Here is a 20,860-nt window from a genome sequence, read left to right as displayed (position 1 = left end):
TGGCGTAAAAATGGACGCCAACAGACAGGGAATTTTGGTGCCATAATAGAGCCAGGCGTTTATTTGGCTTCTTAATTTAGGGTTTGAGGGATGGCTCACAAAAGAAGGCTTAATTTTGTGTGTCAAATAAGCATCTTGTTAAAGGCCCATCATTCCTCACTGGTTCTGTGGGGAAGGGACTCTGTGAGAGAAAAAAGATGCTTAAATGTGCAGAGGTTCCCTCTCCACAGAAAGGAGACTCAAATCTCCCCTCAGGGGTCATTTACTTTATTTGAGAGCCACTTTTGCTTTATATACATTATCCACACATCATACCTGCCTTTTAAAATACTTTATTTTCTGTTAAATAAACCTTTGTTTTCTCTTTCCATCTGTATCTAGTCCGTCAGGTCAGATATCTAAGAAGCAAGGATCTCTGTTTACTTCACATATAAGTATCTTGGCACGTTTTCAAATAAGAGACCTTTAGGGAGCACAGAACTTACACACTACCAATGCAGCTTGTGCTCCTCCCTACTGCATACATAATTTCTTTCAACAGTAATTGACCAAATACATAAATACTCTTTTTTGGGTGGTTAAGAAAAGAAGAAGAAGAAGAAGAAGAAGAAGGTATTGGATTTATATCCCACCCTCCACTCCGAAGAGTCTCAGAGCGGCTCACAATCAACTTTCCCTTCCTCCCCCACAACAGACACCCTGTGAGGTATATGAAGATATTGGATTTATATCCCGCCCTCCACTCCGAAGAGTCTCAGAGCAGCTCACAATCTCCTTTCCCTTCCTCCCCCACAACAGACACCCTGTGAGGTAGATGAAGATACTGGATTTATATCCCGCCCTCCACTCCAAAGAGTCTCAGAGCGGCTCACAATCTCCTTTCCCTTCCTCCCCCACAACAGACACCCTGTGAGGTAGATGAAGATACTGGATTTATATCCCGCCCTCCACTCCGAAGAGTCTCAGAGCGGCTCACAATCTCCTTTCCCTTCCTCCCCCACAACAGACACCCTGTGAAGTAGATGAAGATACTGGATTTATATCCCGCCCTCCACTCCGAAGAGTCTCAGAGCGGCTCACAATCTCCTTTCCCTTCCTCCCCCCACAACAGACACCCTGTGAGGTAGATGAAGATATTGGATTTATATCCCGCCCTCCACTCCGAAGAGTCTCAGAGCGGCTCACAATCTCCTTTCCCTTCCTCCCCCACAACAGACACCCTGCGAGGTGGGTGGGGCTGGAGAGGGCTCTCCCAGCAGCTGCCCTTTCAAGGACAACCTCTGCCAGAGCTATGGCTGACCCAAGGCCATGCTAGCAGGTGCAAGTGGAGGAGTGGGGAATCAAACCCGGTTCTCCCAGATAAGAGTCCGCACACTTAACCACTACACCAAACTGGTGTAAAAAAAAAAAGTCTATAGAAGAGGCCAGAGTGGGGATATTCTGCACACAGAAGTGCAGGCAAATTGTGAGATTTAGTCCTGACTGACAGAGCAAAGGGTGTTGAAGTGGGTAAAATAAAGATCACACAGGCAGGAGACAATCTTGCAGCGCTTTCAAACATGCTAAATAATGCCGTTTCAATCCACTTCAGCAACCTTTTGCAAGTGGTTTTTGCCATTTTGTGCCATAAAATCCAGTTACAAAGTGCATTGGAAGTGAATTGCGAGAGCATCATTTAATGTGTGTGAAAGCACAGGCGTTACTAAAATGAGGTTCTTAATTAACTTGTTTTATTAGGCAGCTCCTTGGCATGGGGAGAGTCTTTGAGGAAAACTTTTTCTCCGAAGTGAAAAGAAAGGGAATTCTGGGGGTGGGCAGCATCCTGCAGAGAAGAGTAAAGGTAGAATTGAATCTGAGGGGAGAGCAGTTTTGACTTCAGCTTCCAGAGATCAAGAGCCTACAGAAGATAGGTTCCCATAATTGAAGATATTCTAATAAATAATGTGTGTGTAAAGAGCCCTGTGGCACAGAGTGGTAAAGCTGCAGTACTTCAGTCAAACTCTGTACTCATGACCTGAGTTCAATCCCGACGGAAGCTGGGTTCAGGTAGCCGGCTCGAGGTTAACTCAGCCTTCCATCCTTTTGAGGTTGGTAAAACGAGGACCCAGCTTGCTGGGGGGGAAAGTGTCAAGGGCTGAGGAAGGCCATGGCAAACCACCCCCGTTAAAAGTCTGCCGCAAAAACGTTTGTGATGCAACGTCACTCCAGAGTTGGAAATGACTGGTTCTTACACAGGATACTACCTTTTTTTTTAAAGTGACACTAGGTCTCAACCAACTAAAGGTAACCCCAGCAAGGAGCTTTCCAGGCAAGCGAGAAGCAGAGGTGGTCTGCCATTGCCTTCCTTTGCGGAGCCTTCCTTGGTGGTCCCTCATCCGAGTTCCAACCCTGCTTAACTTCTGAGATCTGATAAGATTGGGCTCCATCATGCCACCTTCCTCTCCAATCTAAATATTTATTTTCGATATTTGGAATATTTCCATGCCACCTCTATAAAGTCCAGTTCAAGACAGCTTACAATTAAAAACCACAGTATAAAACACAAGCCATTAGACATTAGCAGCATACAAGCATAAGAACTCTGCTTGATCAACCTGAAAATATTCATAGGCCAGACCATTATTATTTTTTTTTGCAAATAAAATAAACCGCTGATTAGAAGCTGCGTAGAAAGAAGCATTTTAGTCTAAGACCAATTCCATACTAGCAGTCACTCAACCCCCAGGTTTCTGCTTTCATTGGAGCAAGCGATCGATTCCCCACTGATTGCTGTGTGGCCGCATATTGACTCGTGACTCCCTCCAATTTCACTCACAGCTTCTGGATCTCCAAGTCTCCCCCACATTGCTATTGCTGGCCAGATCTGAACTGGCAACTGCAGGGGCTGCTTCACTTTCTGGACCCCTTTAAAGTCTCGAGCTGGCCCAGCACTGGTAGACTGGAAGTCTCAAAAATCAGAACAAATCACCTTTGCATTTCCGGAGGGATGGTTGGAGTTGCTGGTTCTTTGAGATCAGTCTTCCTTGGGAGATTTTGGTCTTTGCTCCCAGGGGGTGGAGAAATCCTGCCCACATCCCTGCCCCGAAGCCTGAAATAGCCTCGGGAAGTCTTTCTTTTCTTTTCAGAAAAATGAAATATTAATAGCTCGTCCCTCAGGGGCCCATGAGACAGAGGCGAGGAGCATGGTTGGGAAAGCATGTTTGTGCTCAAGATGTCTTTTCCGGTGGGTAAGAAAGGTTCCCTGAATGGTAAAAAAGTGGGGACGTGGACCTTTCCCTGAGCTGCAGCTCACCGATGCGCTCTTGGCCTCAATTTTCTGTCTGTGATTGGGTGTCATGATACACCTTGCCAAGTTGTTTTGAGGATGAGCAAAAGAAGAAGAGTTGGTGTTTGTACCCTGCTTTTCTCTACACTAAGGAGTCTCAAAGTGGCTTACAGTCACTTTCTCTTTCCCACAATAGGCACCTCAGGAGGAATGTGGGGCTGAGAGAGTACTGAGAGAACTGGGACTGGCGCAAGGTCACCCAGCCGCTCTCGTTCTGTTTAGAACTGCTACTGGAAATGAAGAGTACTGAGCAGCACATTCTAAGCTGAGGTGGTACATTCACACATGCAGACCATCTTGGCTGTTTTCACATGGACATTTTGTTGTCTTGGTGTAGTTTAGTGGTTAAGTGTGTGGATTCTTATCTGGGAGAACCGGGTTTGATTCCCCACTCCTCCACTTGCAGCTGCTGGAATGGCCTTGGGTCAGCCAGAGCTCTCTTATCTGGGAGAACGGGGTTTGATTCCCCCCTCCTCCACTTGCAGCTGCTGGAATGGTCTTAGGTCAGCCATAGCTATTGCAGGAGTTGTCCTTGAAAGGGCAGCTGCTGTGAGAACCCTCTCAGCCCCACCCCGCCTCACAGGGTGTCTGTTGTGGGAGGGGAAGATATGGGAGATTGTAAGCTGCTCTCTGATCCAGGGAGAAGGGTGGAGTATAAATCTGCAGTTGTCTTCTTCTTCCACGTGAGATCAGGAAAAGTCACCCCTGCTGCGGAAGCCATAAAAATGATGAGGGGGCTAGGATTGCCAATCCCCAGGTGGGGGCAGGGGATCCCCCGGTTTGGAGGCCCTCCCCCCATTTCAGGGTCATCACAAAACGGGGGGAGGGGAGGGAAATGTCTGCTGGGAACTCTATTATTCTCTCTGGAGATTTATTCCCATAGAAAATAATGGAGAATTGATCTGCGGGTATCTGGGGCTCTGGGGAGGCTGTCTTTTGGGGTAGAGGCACCAAATTTTGAATATAGCATCTAGTGCCTCTCCCCAAAATACCCCCCAAGTTTCAAAAAGATTGGACCAGGGGGTTCAATTCTATGAGCCCCAAAAGAAGGTGCCCCTATCCATTATTTCCTATGGAAGGCATTGAAAAGGTGTGCTGTCCCTTTCAATGTGATGGCCCCGAACTTCCTTTGGAGTTCAATGATGCTTGTCACAGCCTTGAACTTGGCTTCACCCCTAATGTTTCCTAGCTCCACCCCCGAAGTCTCCTGGCTCCACCCCCAAAGTCCCCAGATATTTCTTGAATTGGACTTGGCAACCCTAGTGCGGGCACACAGAGTATGGCTTCAACACACCCTACCCCCTTTCCCATTAGATTGTCAGATTAGCAACTGGAAGACTAAGGTTCAAAACCCCACTCTGCTCCTGGAAGCTCGCTGGAGTGACCTTGAGCCAATCGCGGCTGTCGTTTTCACCTACCTCACAGGGTTATTGTGAGGACAAAACAGGGTTATTGTGAGGACAAAACTCCTCCACTTGCACCTGCTGGAATGGCCTTGGGTCAGCCAGAGCTCTCTTATCTGGAAGAACCGGGTTGGATTCCCCACTCCTCCACTTGCAGCTGCTGGAATGGCCTTGGGTCAGCCAGAGCTCTCTTATCTGGGAGAATCGGGTTTGATTCCCCACTCCTCCACTTGCAGCTGCTGGAATGGGTCAGCCAGAGCTCTCTTATCTGGAAGAACCGGGTTGGATTCCCCACTCCTCCACTTGCAGCTGCTGGAATGGCCTTGGGTCAGCCATAGCTCTCTTATCTGGGAGAACCGGGTTTGATTCCCCACTCCTCCACTTGCACCTGCTGGCATGGCCTTGGGTCAGCCATAGCTCTCTTATCTGTGAGAACTGTGTTTGATTCCCCACTCCTCCACTTGCAGCTGCTGGAATGGCCTTGGGTTAGCCATAGCTCTCTTATCTGGGAGAACCGGGTTTGATTCCCCACTCCACTTGCAGCTGCTGGAATGGCCTTGGGTCAGCCATAGCTCTCTTATCTGAGAGAACCGGTTTTGATTCCCCACTCCTCCACTTGCATCTGCTGGAATGGCCTTGGGTCAGCCATAGCTCTCTTATCTGGGAGAACCGGGTTTGATTCCCCACTCCTCCGCTTGGAGCTGCTGGAATGGCCTTGGGTCAGCCATAGCTCTAATAGGAGTTGTCCTTGAAAGGGCAGCTGCTGGGAGAGCTCTCCCAGCCCCGCGCACCTCACAGGGTATCTGTTGTGGGGGGAGGGGAGGGGGAGGTAAAGGAGATTGTAGGCCACTCTGAGATTCAGAGTATAGGGCAGGATATAAATCCAATATCATCATCATCTTCTTCTTCCTGTTTCGGGGAGCATCTGCCAGTCCTCGTCCTCTGTTTGGCCTTCTTCCATGTTTTCTCCTGGCTTTGCTGCGCTTTTCCCCAAACCTGTATTTTTTAAAAAGTGTGGTCAGTTTGCTTTTGGACGCTGGGTGGTCAAGAAGGTGTACATTTTTGCAGGTCCCACTCACATTGGTACCATTTTCCTTGCCTCAGTCCCCAGCTGCTCTTTCCCCAACATACAGCAGTGGTTTTTTTCCCCACTGACACAATAACTAGGAATTGCTATATCAACATTATAACTATTGCCGCAATGGACAAGCCCCTGGCTTGCATCCTTAAGTCTCTAGCCCTTTTAATTGTGGAGTATAAGGAAAAATATGCAAGCTCCATCTTTTCCCTTTTAGTTCTGCAATAAAAAGGGCCAGAGACCAAAAGGGGGGGGAAAGGAAAGCTGGAATCTTGTTTATTTGCTGCAAAAGATTGTTATAATGGTATAGTGATCTAGCTATTCTTGATATATTTTTAAAACCTTTTGGTAGGAGGGAATGGAATGGAGGCTATGGGCCTGTCGTACTTTCCCTGTCCTACCATACAGGGTTGTTGTGAAAATACACTGGGGCAGGGCTATTTTTGTAGGAAAAGCCCAGCAGGAACTCACTTGCGTATTAGGCCACACCCCCTGCTGCCAAGCCAGCCGGAACTGCGTTCCTGCTATAAAAAAAACCCCTGCCATGCCCTGGGGAAGAAAAAAGCAGGACATGCTCTCTTGAGCCACTTGAAGTAAGCTGGACCTGATTCAAGGGCAGGGCATGATTTTATCTCGCCTGTGTTGGGGGGGGGTGTCTGCTGGCTTCCCCTCCCCTCTTGGGGGGTCTCCTTGCCCAGGCAATGGCCCCCTGTGCTTCTGTGGAGGGGGGACTTGTTGGGGTATTTCAGGGCAGGGAGGAGAGCTGCAAGGGGTCAGGCCCCTGCTGTGTTCTCTCTCCAACTGTGCTGGCTGCATGGAAACCTTTCAGGGAGCCTGACCCGTAATAAAATACGCAGATGTTGCAAGCAGAGGGTGCCCAGTCCCCGCTTCAGCCCACTTTCTCCTTTTATGGTCCGGCTGCCAGCTCTGCTCCTCCTCGGGATCTGTGTCCGATCCAAGCCTGCGATGAAGCAGCAGAGCCCGCTGGCCTTTGGGGAAGGGAGCTGGGGCAGAGGGGAGGGGAGCTGGAATTTTCCTCTCCTGCATAAACCTGGGAGTTGGCAGAAGCCAAGACTGCTGTTCAAAGGCGAAGGAGATGGCTGAGATTCACCCTGGTGGGAGAACATGGAAGGGGTGGGCAGAGCAGGATCCCGTTTATGTCCCCCCCCCCTTTGCTGTAAGCCAGGGGTGGCCAGACTTGCTTAACATAAGAGCCACCTTGAATAAGCGTTATATATTTGAGGGAAGGAAGGAAAGTAGAAGGGGGAGGGAGAGGTGGAAAGAAAGCAACTTTAAAAGCATTTCCCAGGCCACCAGCTGGCTTAGCTTGGTGAAGTGTTTTAGAGAAACAAATGCCTTCTCCAAGCCGGCTGATGGGGCTGTGGGGGCTTTGAGAGTCGCACAATAGGCATGAAAGAGCCACGCGGGGCTCCCAAGCCGCAGTTCAGCCACCCCCCCCCCCCCCCGGTGTAAGCCTTCGCACGTATTGAATGGAAAGTCGCCCTTGGTGAATCCACCCAGTTAACCATCATCAGGGTGAGCTGTTGTGAGGGTTCCTAATCCCACTTCCTGGTTGGGAAATGCCCAGAGGGGTGAAGCCATGGGAGGGGCCTAGCAGGGTATAAGGCCATAGACTCCGCCTTCCAAAGCAGCCATTTTCTGCAGGGGAACCAATTTCTGTTATCTGGAGATCAGTTCTGTTTTCAGGAGATCGCCAGGCTCTACCTGGACGAAGAGGTGCTGGCATCTTTTTGAGCTGGTCTGGGAGGGGGGGGAATGCCCCGTGGCGCAGAGTGGTAAAGCTGCAGTCCTAAGCTCTGCTCACGACCTGAGTTCAATCCTGGTGGAAGCTGGGTTCAGGTAGCCGGCTCCAGGTCGACTCAGCCTTCCATCCTTCCGAGGTCGGTCAAAGGAGTCCCCAGCTTGCTGTGGGGGAAGTGTAGCTGACTGGGGAAGGCCGTGGCAAACCACCCCGTAAAAAGTCTGCCGTGAAAACGTCGTGACGCGACGTCACCCCAGAGTCGGAAACAACTGGGGCTTGCACAGGGGACTACCTTTACCTTTTAAAATCAAGTGCAGGCACAACCCTGAAAGGTTTCATGGATAAAGGTGTTCATCCTCCCCCGCATATGCTTTCAGGGTCTCTGAAGAGGCAGAAGACCTCCCGGGGCCCCAAGAGGTGACTAAATCTTGAAAGGCAAAATTCTCATGCCAGGGGTGGAAACTGGTAGTGCTGCTGCTATGGTAGAGCCAGAGATTTGAGTCTGGTGGATCTGCTAATGTTCGAGGCAGAGCCCAGTGCGAATGCTGTCGCCTCCTTTTCTCAGCAAAAAAAGAGGCCAAGAAGAAGCACTGTGGAAGGGGAGAGTCCTAACCTGGCTTCTGTGCACTTTAAAAACCACCCCAGGTCATGTTTTACTGCTGGCCTGTTGGTCCAAGTGGAGCCCGTAGTTCTAGGTGGATTACTCTGTGCAGACCACTGTGTTTTCTCCCCATGATGGAGCGCCCACACAGAAGGCCCCAAATCATCTGCTATGCAAGTTTCTGCACCTCCCAGGAGCCATTTGAGGTCAGGAAAACAGCATGGGGGTGGGGGGTGGGGGAGTTAAACCGCCTCTCTCAGCACACCCTGTTCTTGATCCAGATGAGACTGCTATGTGCCTGGGTATTAGGTCTGGAAAACCAGAGTGCTGTGGAAACAGTTGTATCTGGTCAGACTAGAGCAGACCCTCAATGGAGCTCTTTCCAAAAATTCTGTTCCTTCTGCCCTCTGAAGCAGCTGTCCTGAAGTTTCCTACAGCATGGAGCGTTTGGTTGTTTAAGACCTACGCTGTTTCTCTTCCTCACCAGGAAGCATTTCCCCTTTCACTCTCTTCCTCCATCTTCCTTGTGCAACTGCATCGGAGCGCAGAAGGAGAAGAAATGGGATTTGGCACGGTAGAGTTGCCAAGTCCAATTCAAGAAATATCTGAGGATTTTTTGGTGGAGCCAGGAGACTTTGGGGGGCGGAGACAGGAGCAAGGTTGTGACAAGCACAATTTTACTCCAAGGGAGTTCTGGCCGTCACATTTAAAGAGACCACACACCTTTTGATAATTAACATTTTATTGGAGTTTTCCAATACAAAAAAACAAACAAGATTGCAAAGGAACAAGGATGTAAATAATATTGTTAATAACATTGCAGTGCAGTAAATAATACTGAAGGATAGGAGCACCTTCTTTGGGGGCTCATAGCATTGGACCCCCTGGCCCAATCCTTTTGAAACTTTGGAGGGTGTTCTGAGGAGAGGCATCGGATGCTGGGCTGAAAATTTGGTGCTTCTACCTCAAACAACAGCCTCCCCAGAGCCCCAGATACCCAGGGATCAATTCCCCGTTGTACCCTATGGGAATCAGTCTCCATAATGGGGGGCCCAGCAGACATTTCCCTCCCCTCCCCACTTTCTGATGACCCTGAAGCAGGGGGAGGGCCTCCAAACTGGGGGATCCCCTGCCCCCACCTGGGGATTGGCAACCCTAGGCACGACTGCTGCTGTTTTCGGAGTTGAAAGATTTTTATTTTTTTTTCAAATGAAAAAGGGAAAGGGGAAGTGGATATAGAAATGTAATAAAACATCTGTTCAAAAAGTATAGAAAACATTCTGCATATCGCTGTATCACCAAATATAAAGAAGTTCCATCCTATCATTATTATTACACACACCTCTGATCGCATTAGTCATATAGAGTGTTATTATTGTAAGTTCCCGTTTAGATTGTCAATTTAGTTCATGTTTGGTTTACATTCCGATCAAATAATTTGAAGAGTATCTACCACCATACATCATTAAAGCAGTTTAAGTATCTAACCAGACATATAACTCTCCCAATGTTTTCTTGCTTCCTCTTTGGATTTCCCAGCAAGCATTTGAGATAAATAGCCCATCTCCGTTACTTTCAGTACTTTCCCTATCAACTCTTGGAGTTTCTATTTCTGAGCAAATAAAATCCTAGCTGCAGTATTCACGTTTGACATCAGATGTCTTGTTTCTTTTGTATAGTCTTTAGGGAACATATTCAACAAAAACAGTTCTGGTTCACACAGTCCACCCTCCAAAGCAGCCATTTTCTCCAGGGGAACTAGGGTTGCCAAGTCCAATTCAAGAAATATCTAGGGACTTTGGGGGTGGAGCCAGGAGACTTTGGGGGTGAAGCCAGGAAACGCTAGGGGTGGAGCTAAGAGCAAGGTTGTGACAAGCCTAATTGAATTCCAAAGGGAGTTCTGGCCATCGCATTTAAAGGGACCACACAAATGCCTTCCTTCCATTGGAAATAATGAAGGATGGGGCACCTTCTTTGGGGGCTCATAGAATTGGACCCCCTGGTCCGATCTTTTTGAAACTTGGAGGGTCTTTTGAGGAGAGGCATCGGATGCTATGCTGAAAATATGGTGCCTCTACCTCAAAAAACAGCCCCCCCCAGAGCCCCAGATACCTGTGGATCAATTTTCCATTATACCCTATGGGAATTGGTCTCCATAGGGAATAATGGAGTGCCCAGCAGAGATCCCCCCCACATTCTGATGACCCTGAAGTGCGGGGAGGGCCTCCAAATTGGGGGGATCCCCTGTCCCCACCTGGGGATTGGCAACCCTAAGGGGAGCTGATCTCTGCCAGCTGTTGTCAAAGCGGGAGATCTCCAGGTCCTACCTGGAGGTTGGCAACCCTAAATAATGCCATAAAGTTCACCCTCGAGAGCAGCCATTTTCTCCAGGGGAGCTGATCCCTATCAATTGGAGATCAACTGTAAAAGCAGGAGATCTCCAGGCCCCACCTGGAGGCTGGCAACCCTATCTGACCTCCAGCCATGGGGTTCCTCATCCACAGATTTTGCTATAGCCGACTTCGCAGCGTGTCCCCTGAGTGCTCAGAAGTGGGGTAATGATGTTATAAAAGCAAACTTTTATAGAGCCAGTTTGGTGTAGTGGTTAAGTGTGCGGACTCTTATCTGGGAGAACCGGGTTTGATTCCCCACTCCTCCACTTGCACCTGCTGGAATGGCCTTGGGTCAGCCAGAGCTCTGGCAGAGGTTGTCACAGGGTGTCTGTTGTGGGGGAGGAAGGTAAAGGAGATTGTGAGCCACTCTGAGACTCTTTGGAGCGGAGGGTGGGATATAAATCCAATATCTTCATCTACCTCACAGGGTGTCTGTTGTGGGGGAGGAAGGTAAAGGAGATTGTGAGCCCCTCTGAGACTCTTTGGAGTGGAGGGCGGGATATAAATCCAATATCTTCTTCTTCTTCAAACTGAGGGGAACCCTTACATAACCGACCTCTAAAAATTCTGCCCATGGAGAAGCTTTTGAAAGGCGCATGGAAACTTGGGCGGGGTCCAAAATGCAGCAGCCCGGCTGTAAATGGGAATCCCTTTTAAAATGGCTTGTTCTCTTCCTTTAAAGTCTGCCTTTCTTTTCGAGACTCAAGGTGGATCACAGGCACGAGTCAGCGGCTCCATAAAGATAACACATACCATAAACAATGCAATAAAACTGGCTAAAATGTTTTCACAGAAGAGAAGAAAAATGGCAGCGCAGTGGGAAAAGGAATTTTATCTCTCTTGAAGGTCCTTTTTATCTTGGGATCTGGAAGGCAGCCATCTCTTAGGTGTTAGCGCCATGATAAGGCTGTAGGGCTTTGAAAACTACAATGGTTTTCATGGATGTTAAATCTAGGATTGCCAGCTCTGACTCAGGAGATATCTGGGGACTTCGAGGGTGGAGCCAGGAGACTTCGAGGGTGGAGCCAGGAGACTTTGGGGGTGGAGCCAGGAGACTTCAAGGGTGGAGCCAGGAGGCTTTGGGGGTGGAACCAGGAACAAGGTTGTGGCAAGTACAATTGAACTCCAAAGGAGTCACATTTAAAGGGACCGCACACCTTTTTAAATGCCTTCCCTTTATTGAAAAGATAATGGAGGATAGGGGCACCTTCTTTGGGGGCTCATAGAATAGGACCCCTGGTACAATCTTTTTGAAATTAGGGAAGGGGGTGTTTTGAAAAGAGGCACCAGATGCTATGCTGAAAATTTGGTCCCTCTACCTCAAAAAACAGCCCCTCCCCGAGCCTCAGATACCCCTGGATCAGTTCTCCATTATACCCTATGGGAACTGATCTCCAGGGGTATAATGGAGTGCCCAGCAGACATTTCCCTCCCCTTCCCCCATTTTCAGATAACCCTGAAGGCCTCCAAACTGGGGGATCCCCCACTCCCAACTGGGAATTTGCAACCCTAAATTTTTTGTGTGACTTTACTCTCTTTAAACTCAGCATGTTGCAAGGTATGTATGCCTTGAGGAACTTTCAGACTGAGAGCGGTGGGAGGGCATTTGAATAAAGCAGATTGCAGGCTCCGACAACCCAGCAGCATCTAACGGAGGGGTGGCCAAACTGTGGCTCAGGAGCCACATGTGGCTCTTTCAGACCGATTTCCCACTCACCTTACGCTGCTCTCACGTTCGTCTTCTCAGCGGGGCTTCCTTCCGATTTCACACTATCTGCCCCGGGGCTGCAACAAGTGTGGCGTTCTCGTGCAGCAAAGAGAAAATGTTTTTTAGTGGTTTCTGTTTGCTGTGCGAAAATGCCGATGCTTGCTGCAGCCCCGGGGCAGATAGCGTGAAATCAGAAGGAAGTCGCACTGAGAAGACGAACGTGACAGCGGCATAAGGTGAGTGCAAAATTGGTCTCTCACATATTGTGTGACTCTCAAAGCTCCCACTGCCTGCCTGCCTGCCTGCCTGCCTGCCTGCCTGCCTGCCTGCCTTCCTTCCTTCCTTCCTTCCTTCCTTCCTTCCTTCCTTCCTTCCTTCCTTCCTCCCTCCCTCCCTCCCTCCCTCCCTCCCTCCCTCCCTCCCTCCCTCCCTCCCTTCCTTCCTTCCTTCCTTCCTTCCTTCCTTCCTTCCTTCCTTCCTTCCTTCCTTCCTCAAGAGTGCCTCAGGGATCTGTCCTGGGACCGGTTTTGTTCAACATCTTTATCAATGATTTGGATGAAGGAATAGAGGGAATGCTTATTAAATTTGCAGATGATACTAAATTGGGAGGGGTTGCAAACACAGAAGAAGACAGAAACAGGATACAGGATGACCTTGACAGGCTGGAAAACTGGCCTAAAATCAATAAAATGAATTTTAACAGGGGTAAATGTAAAGTTCTGCATTTAGGTAGGAAAAATCCAATGCATGGTTATAGGATGGGGGAGACTTGTCTTAGCCGTAGTGCGAAAAGGATCTAGGGGTCTTAGTGGATCATACGGTGAACATGAGTCAACAATGTGATGCGGTGGCTAAAAAGGCAAATGCAATTTTGAGCTGTATCAACAGAAGTCTAGTGTCCAGATCACGTGATGTGATGGTATCACTTTACTCTGCTCTGGTAAGACCTCACCTGGAGTCTGGTGTTCAGTTTTGGGCACCACATTTTAAGAAGGATATAGACAAGCTGGAACGGGTCCAGAGGAGGGCGACGAAGATGGTGAGGGGTCTGGAGACCAAGTCCTATGAGGAAAGGTTGAAGGAGCTAACCATGTTTAGCCTGGAGAGGAGGCGGCTGAGAGGTGATAGGATCACCATCTTCAAGTACTTGAAGGGCTGTCCTATAGAGGATGGTGTGGAATTGTTTTCTGTGGTCCCGGAAGGTAGGACCAGAACCAATGGGTTGAAATTAAATCAAAAGAGTTTTTGGCTCAACATTAGGAAGAACTTCCTGACCGTTAGAGCAATTCCTCAGTGGAACAGGCTTCCTCCTTGGGAGGTGGTGGGTTCTCCTTCCTTGGAGGTTTTTCAACAGAGACTAGATGGCCATCTGACAGCACTGAAGATCCTGTGAATTTAGGGGGAAGTGTTTGTGAGTTTCCTGCATTGTTCAGGGGGCTGGACTAGATGACCCTAGAGGTCACTTCCAACTCTAAAATTCTGTGATTCCTTCCTTCCTTCCTCTCATACATCTGATGTTCATGTCTGAAGGCTCTCAAACGTCTGACATTTCTTCTGCGTGGCTCTTACATTAAGCAAGTGTGCCCCCCCCCCGATCTAATGGCTTTCTTCTTCACTTGCAGATCGAGAAGACCAGTCTATTTTGTGCACGTAAGTAGAACCACTTAGTTTGACTACTCCCCCCTCCTCTCCCATGTTTTTGCCTGCCTTGGGCTTGTGAGAGGTGCGCCAGGTAAGCATTTCCCCATCTCTGCGAGAACCCTTGGTCAGTTCCCACGCATATTTCAAAAGCAAGTACTGATGTGAAATAATCCTTGGGCTCCACTTTGCAAAACAATTGGATGTTTTTTTTAATCTGGCACAGCAGCTGGACAGAGCTTGGACCAGAGAGGCCTGAGTTCAAATTCTTCCATGGCTTAGGGATGTGGGTGGACCAGAGCAGCAGGGTCTGATCTCTTCTGGCCGTGCTGAATGTTTGTCCGTTCCATTTCCGAAGCTGGGGCAGGGTGAAGGGAGGGGCCGTACCTGTCTTTGGATGCAGCTTTGAACGAGGAGTTTCAAAGACTTGGAAGTTATTATTTTTTAAAAGAGGCTAATTCTTGCTTTTCAAAAAAAGGGAAGATTCAAAGTAGATTAATTGGAAAGCTTTCTATGCAAATGTCTTCAAACTGGCATGTTTAGTCTGGAGCCGTTCCCAGAACACTTAATTTTTATCAATAAAACATGGAAAAGTTTTGGCTTTGGGGATTTATGCAGAGCCAGCAGCGACCTTCTGGATGTGCAGGCTTACTCTAGATTGGTGTCGTTCAACTTTTGGAATCCGCCTCTACGGAACAAGCTAAACCATTAGGCATGGTCCACCTGGCAGTGGCTTTGAGCAGCGACATTCGCACTCGACACCCACACAAGGCTCCTGAATAACTTCTGCACTGCCTAACCTGGGGCTCTGTTCCCAACGGTGACCAGCCAGAGGCCTTTAGGGAACCTCACAAGGTGGGCACGAGGTCAGGAACATTGGCCGATTCTATTATTTGCATCTCAAAGGTAAACTGCTTCTGAATATAGAGGTTCCATTTTGCTAAAAGCCAGATGCGGGCCTGTCAGCCATCTGTGTTCTTAACTCCACCTAGAAGCCAAAGAAGTCCAGTTTCCTAAACAGCTGCTAATAACCTTGCCTTTTGGCATTCGAAGCACTTTGCATCCAGTAGGAAAGTAATCCTCACAACATCCCTGCAAGGTGGTATTATCCTCATAATGCTGATGGTGTGTGGGGGGGTGAGACTGAGAGAAGATATTGGATTTATATCCCGCTCTCCACTCCAAATTTCAGAGTCTCAGAGCATCTCACAATCTCCTTTCCCTTCCTCCCCCACAACAGACACCCTGTGAGGTAGATGAAGATATTGGGTTTATATCCCGCCCTCCACTCCGAAGAGTCTCAGAGCGGCTCACAATCTCCTTTCCCTTCCTCCCCCACAACAGACACCCTGTGAGGTAGATGAAGATATTGGATTTATATCCCGCCCTCCACTCCAAAGAGTCTCAGAGCGGCTCACAATCTCCTTTGCCTTCCTCCCCCACAACAGACACCCTGTGAGGTAGATGAAGATATTGGGTTTATATCCCGCCCTCCACTCCGAAGAGTCTCAGAGCGGCTCGCAATCTCCTTTACCTTCCTCCCCCACAACAGACACCCTGTGAGGTGGGTGGGGCTGGAGAGGGCTCTCACAGCAGCTGCCCTTTCAAGGACAACTCCTGCCAGAGCTCTGGCTAACCCAAGGCCATTCTAGCAGGTGCAAGCAGAGGAGTGGGGAATCAAACCCGGTTCACCCTGATAAGAGTCCGCACACTTAACCACTACACCAAACTGCCTTCCTTATAGAGTTGAGATAGACTGGCTTCCTTATAGGGTTGCCAGCTCTGGGTTGGGAAATACCTGGAGTTTTGGGGATGGAGTCTGAGGGTGGGGTTTGGGGAGGGGTGAGACTTCAATGAGGTGTAATACCATTGAGTCCACCTTTCTCCGGGTGAACTGATCTCTGTTGCCTGGAGGTCAGCTGGAGGTTGGCAACCCTGGACCCAACAGGAGGGAGATTTGAAGCAGGGACTTTCTGGAACCGCTTTCCACAGTTCATCATCTCCAGTGGTGCTGAGTTCCACAGGCTAGCAACATCTTATATGAAGAAGTATCATCATCCTCAACAAGCCAACCACTTATCTTTGGGTGATCCGCAAATCTAGCATCACAAGAAAACTTTGTCTAGTATTCTCTGCACCCTCTGCATAATTGTATAGGCCTCTATCATGCCCCTCCCCACCCCTGCCCCAAACTTATTTCTCAGCCGCTGGAAACGAATGTGGACCCCTGTGCATCTCTGCCTAGTAGATTGCTTTCATTAGCTGTAACAGCTGACCTTTTAAGGTTTCTCCCCCATCTCAAGGCTGACTCCCACCTTCTTTTTTAAAAGTTTGTTGCATGCCCATTTATCAATGGCAGAGGAAACGTACCTCCTAATTAGGAAAAGAAAATGTACTCAGGCAGTCCGTGGAAGCGTTCCAACCTTAAGGAATCAGAGGCCGATCCATGCACGCTTTCTTTGCAGCGTGAGCTTTTCCGCCCTGTTTTTCTCTTCCCAAACAAATGTATCAACCCCCTTCAGTGAAATCCCAGGTTCTTTCTTGCCTAAAGGGGACAGAGTGTAGACCTTAGGTGGAATTCTGGCAAAGAGGGGTGAAGACCTGAATCTAAGACATGCCCAAATATAAGATTCAGTGTTTGGCATGGCCAAAGAGGCTGCCCCTCTACCTGCTGCTGGACAGTGCCGGATTAAACCCTATGGAGGCCCTGAGACAGTCAAAATTTTGGGGACCCCCTTGCAAATTCCCTCAGAGCTGGAGTGGCCACCCCACCCCCCACGGCCCCCTCTGCAGCCTGCAAGCACCTTCCCAAAAGCCCCTTGGACAAAGCTGCAGGGGAGAGGCAGAGAGAGGCAAACTTGGCGACGCCGCCAGCAGCAGCCGCACCAGGCAAGACGGGCAAAGAGCGGCTCAGTGGCTGGCTGCGTGTGCAGGCTGGGAGGGCTGCAAGCAGGGGGAGACTGGGGAGGAAAGCCAGCCGGGGGCCCCTAAAGGCCTCATTGTTAATCTGGCCATGCTGCTGGAGGAGGTTGTGCTAGGATGGGATTAGGGTTGCCAAGTCCAATTCAAGAAATATCTGGGGACTTCGGGGGTGGAGCCAGGAGACTTTGGGGGTGGAGCCACGATCAAGGCTGTGACAAGCATAATTGAATTCCAAAGGGAGTTCTGGCCATCACATTTAAAGGGACGGCACACCTTTTCAATGCCTTCCTTCCATAGGAAATAATGAAGGATAGGGGCACCTTCTTTTGGGGCTCATAGAATTGGACTCCCTGGTTCAATCTTTTTGAAACTTGGTGGGTATTTTGGGGAGAGGCACTAGATGCTATACTGAAAATTTGGTGCCTCTACCCCAAAAAACAGCCCCCCCCCCAGAACCCCAGTTACCTGTGGATCAATTCTCCATGATTTTCTATGGGAATAAATCTCCATAGGGAATAATGGAGTGCCCAGCAGACATTTCCCTCCCCCAGCCCTGTTTTCTGACGACCCTGAAGTGGGGGGAGGGCCTCCAAACTGGGGGATCCCCTGCCCCCACCTGGGGATTGGCAACCCTAGACAGGATGGATCAGTGGTTTGACTCGGTGGAAGACGGAGCCCCGTGATCCGAATCCAGAGCAAAGGAGCTTTGGGGCTGAGATTGTTCTGAGATAAACAGATAGGGGTCCAAATCAAACAAGGAATCTTTCTCTGCATCAACAGAGGAGAATGTTAGTGGCGGTGGATATCATCTGGGGGCAAAGCATGCATCCAAAAAGCAAATGAGATTTGTTCTGGGGTTGCCAACTTTGAGTAGGGAAATCCCTGGAGATTTGTGGGGTGGGGTTTGGGGCAGGAGTTCAGCAGGATATAATGCCACTGAGCCGACCCTCCGCAGCAGCCATTTAGCCGCCCTGAGCACTTGTGGGAAGGGCGGGATACAAATCATAAATAAATAAATAAATAAATTTACTCCAGGAGAACAGATATCTGTCATTTGGAAGACCAGAACAGAAGGGTAGGGGGACCCAAACTTAAGCAATGAACTTGGTTGGGTACTCAAAGGCTGGGTGAGAGAGAGAAACTATTTTGAGAAATAAATTAAATCAAAATGTGTGTTTATTTATTTGTTCGATTTCTATCCCTCCCTCCCTGCCAAATCCAATCCCTGCCAAATCCAATATCTTCTTCAAATCAGGCTGAGGGTGGCTTACATGTTCATGCACATAACATGAAATGTAAAAATACATTAAGACATAAAATCATAAAAAAGATCAAAATATTTCAAGTGCTGTAATGATCTTTGGATAGTAATCTGTTTGATAAGGTAATATTTATTACAAAGTATGCTAAAACCGTATTTTAAAAACATTGGCACAATCCACCCTAGAAGTAACAAATATTTGAACTAAGAAGTCCTGAATCGAATATATATATGCACTCTCTGAGAGCAATGTTTCCTCGGAGCTGTGGAGTTTTGTGAGCAACAATTCTACTTTGTGAGCTCCTGGCATTAAAGTTGTGAGCCAGCAGTTTGGCTATGCATAAATTAGTTTGCTCTGGAGCCACCCTTCCTGAGCTAAGACAAAAATGTGTGAGCCAGAGGCTAAAAAACGGTGCACTAACTCACCTTAGAGGGAACTTTGAGAGCTACTATAGCCAAAGTCAGAAAGAACGATTAAACCTGCATTTCTTGGATGTGTGTGCTTAGAAGTTTAAGATAGCAGTCTCATATAACCCAGTTCTTTTGCCACACAGGTTACCTGCAGTGCCTTATAATCAACGTTCCTTGGCACTTAGACATTGCTTACAGGTCCTAGTGAGCATGTATGTACAAACGTTTGACCACTGAGGAAAGCCTCGGAGGCTGAAATATGTTTGGTCCTGTTTTAATGTGGTTCAGAATTATCAGTCTAGCTATTGAATGATTAAAGAGCCCTGTGGCACAGAGTGGTAAAGCTGCAGTACTGCAGTCCAAGCTCTCTGCTCATAACCTGAGTTCAATCCTGGCGGAAGCTGGGTTCAGGTAGCTGGCTCAAGGTTGACTCAGCCTTCCATCCTTCCGAGGTCGGTAAAATGAGTCCCCAGCTTGCTGGGGTGGGGTGGGGGTGGAAATGGAGATGACTGGGGAAGGCAATGGCAAACCGCCCCGTAAAAAGTTTGCTGGCTGGAAATGTTTGTGCTGTGGGAGTTCAGAGTCAGAAAGAAAAGAATGAGTGGGAGTTCAGAGTGAGACAGAAAAGCAGGTGGGCGACATGACGTTGAACCCATTTATCATGAAAGTTGGCCGGCAGGACCTTGGTTCTGATGCTTCTCTCCGGGTCAGCTGAGGGCAGGGCAGGCAGGTCCTTTTCTCCTTCGGTTGCCAAGATCTTGGCTTTGTATAAAGAAGACGAGAAGCCGCTGTTGTATCGTGCAGGGAATCATAACTCTTCTTTTCCCCCTTTACTTCCCAGAGGGGAATCAGGAGCCGGCAAGACAGAAAACACCAAGAAAGTCATCCAGTACTTAGCCGTCGTGGCCTCCTCTCATAAGGGCAAAAAGGATGTCAGCATCACGGTGAGTGGGCTTGCCCCGCCCCCAGCCAGAATGCCATTTCCCCCTCCCCCTTTCTGTTCAACGTTGTCTTTTCCCCATTTCTTAGGGGCAACGTCGGGGCGGCCCTTGGCCACTCAGCAAAACACCTCCACTGTTTGCTTCTTCCATTTCCTGCCAAATAGCTGGCATAGTATTGAGAAGGCATGGATATGTCGCAGCTCGGTGTTTATGGAAAAAGGGAGCTTTGTTTGACATATTCCCCTCTCTCCTTCGGGGCAAGCTCGGTATGGCTTCTGAGGAGTGCATAGCTTTCCATATGTGGCTTCTCCACAGCGGAACTGCTGGCAGTCTCCCTGCAGAGAACAGAAAGCCCACACCTTTCCTTTAAACCTTTAAATGCCTTGGATAACAACAGGAGAGCATTCACATGCATCCTTCAGGGTATGTAAGAACATCAGAAGATCCCTGCTGGGTCAGACCAGGGAGGGTCCATCTAGTCCAGCCTCCTGTCTCACACAGGGGCCAACCAGTTCCTCTGGAGGGCCAGCAACAGGGCAGAGAGGCTGAGGCCTTCCCCTGAGAAGAGCATCAGAAGATCCCTGCTGGGTCAGACCAGGGAGGGTCCATCTAGTCCAGCCTCCTGTCTCACACAGGGGCCAGCCAGTTCCTCTGGAGGGCCAGCAACAGGGCAGAGAGGCCAAGGCCTTCCCCGAAGAAGAACCTCAGAAGAGCCCTGCTGGGTCAGACCAGGGAGGGTCCATCCAGTCCAGCCTCCTGTCTCACACAGGGGCCAACCAGTTCCTCTGGAGGGCCAACAACAAGGCAGAGAGGCTGAGGTCTTCCCCTGAGAAGAGTATCAGAAGAGCCCTGCTGGGTCAGACCAGGGAGGGTCCATCTAGTCCAACCTCCTGTCTCACACAGGGGCCAACCAGTTCCTCTGGAGGGCCAGCAACAGGGCAGAGAGGCTGAGGCCTTCCCCTGAGAAGAACATCAGAAGATCCCTGCTGGGTCAGACCAGTGAGGATCCATCTAGTCCAGCCTCCTCTCTCATAAAATGGGCACCCAGTTCCTCTGGAGGGCCAACAACAGGGCAGAGAGGCTGAAACCTTCCCCTGAGAAGAATATCAGAAGATCCCTGCTGGGTCAGACCAGGGAGGTTCCATCTAGTCCAGCCTCCTGTCTCACACAGGGGCCAACCAGTTCCTCTGGAGGGCCAACAACAGGGCAGAGAGGCCAAAGCCTTCATAAGAACATCAAAAGAGCCCTGCTGGGTCAGACCAGTGAGGGTCCATCTAGCCCAGCCTCCTGCCTCATACAGGGGCCAACCAGTTCCTCTGGAGGGCCAACAACAGGGCAGAGAGGCCGAGGCCTTCCCCTGAGAAGAACATCAGAAGATCCCTGCTGGGTCAGACCAGGGAGGGTCCATCTAGTCCAG

The 20,860-nt window shown here is 49.3% G+C and overlaps 1 protein-coding gene across 1 annotated transcript in view; it reads left to right on the top strand.

The window, feature by feature from the left end:
* The window catches only part of MYH11 (myosin heavy chain 11), a 107,550-nt gene that overhangs the window by 21,689 nt on the left and 65,001 nt on the right, over positions 1 to 20,860 (top strand). Inside the window, 2 exon segments of the mRNA XM_060260978.1 lie at positions 13,893 to 13,920; positions 19,344 to 19,446. Of these exon segments, the coding sequence (XP_060116961.1) occupies positions 13,893 to 13,920; positions 19,344 to 19,446 (131 nt within the window).

Source organism: Heteronotia binoei, chromosome 20 (genome assembly GCF_032191835.1).
Source record: "Heteronotia binoei isolate CCM8104 ecotype False Entrance Well chromosome 20, APGP_CSIRO_Hbin_v1, whole genome shotgun sequence".
Lineage (NCBI taxonomy): Eukaryota > Metazoa > Chordata > Lepidosauria > Squamata > Gekkonidae > Heteronotia > Heteronotia binoei.
Note: the sequence above shows the minus strand (reverse complement) of the source record. Positions and strands in the feature narration are given on the sequence as shown.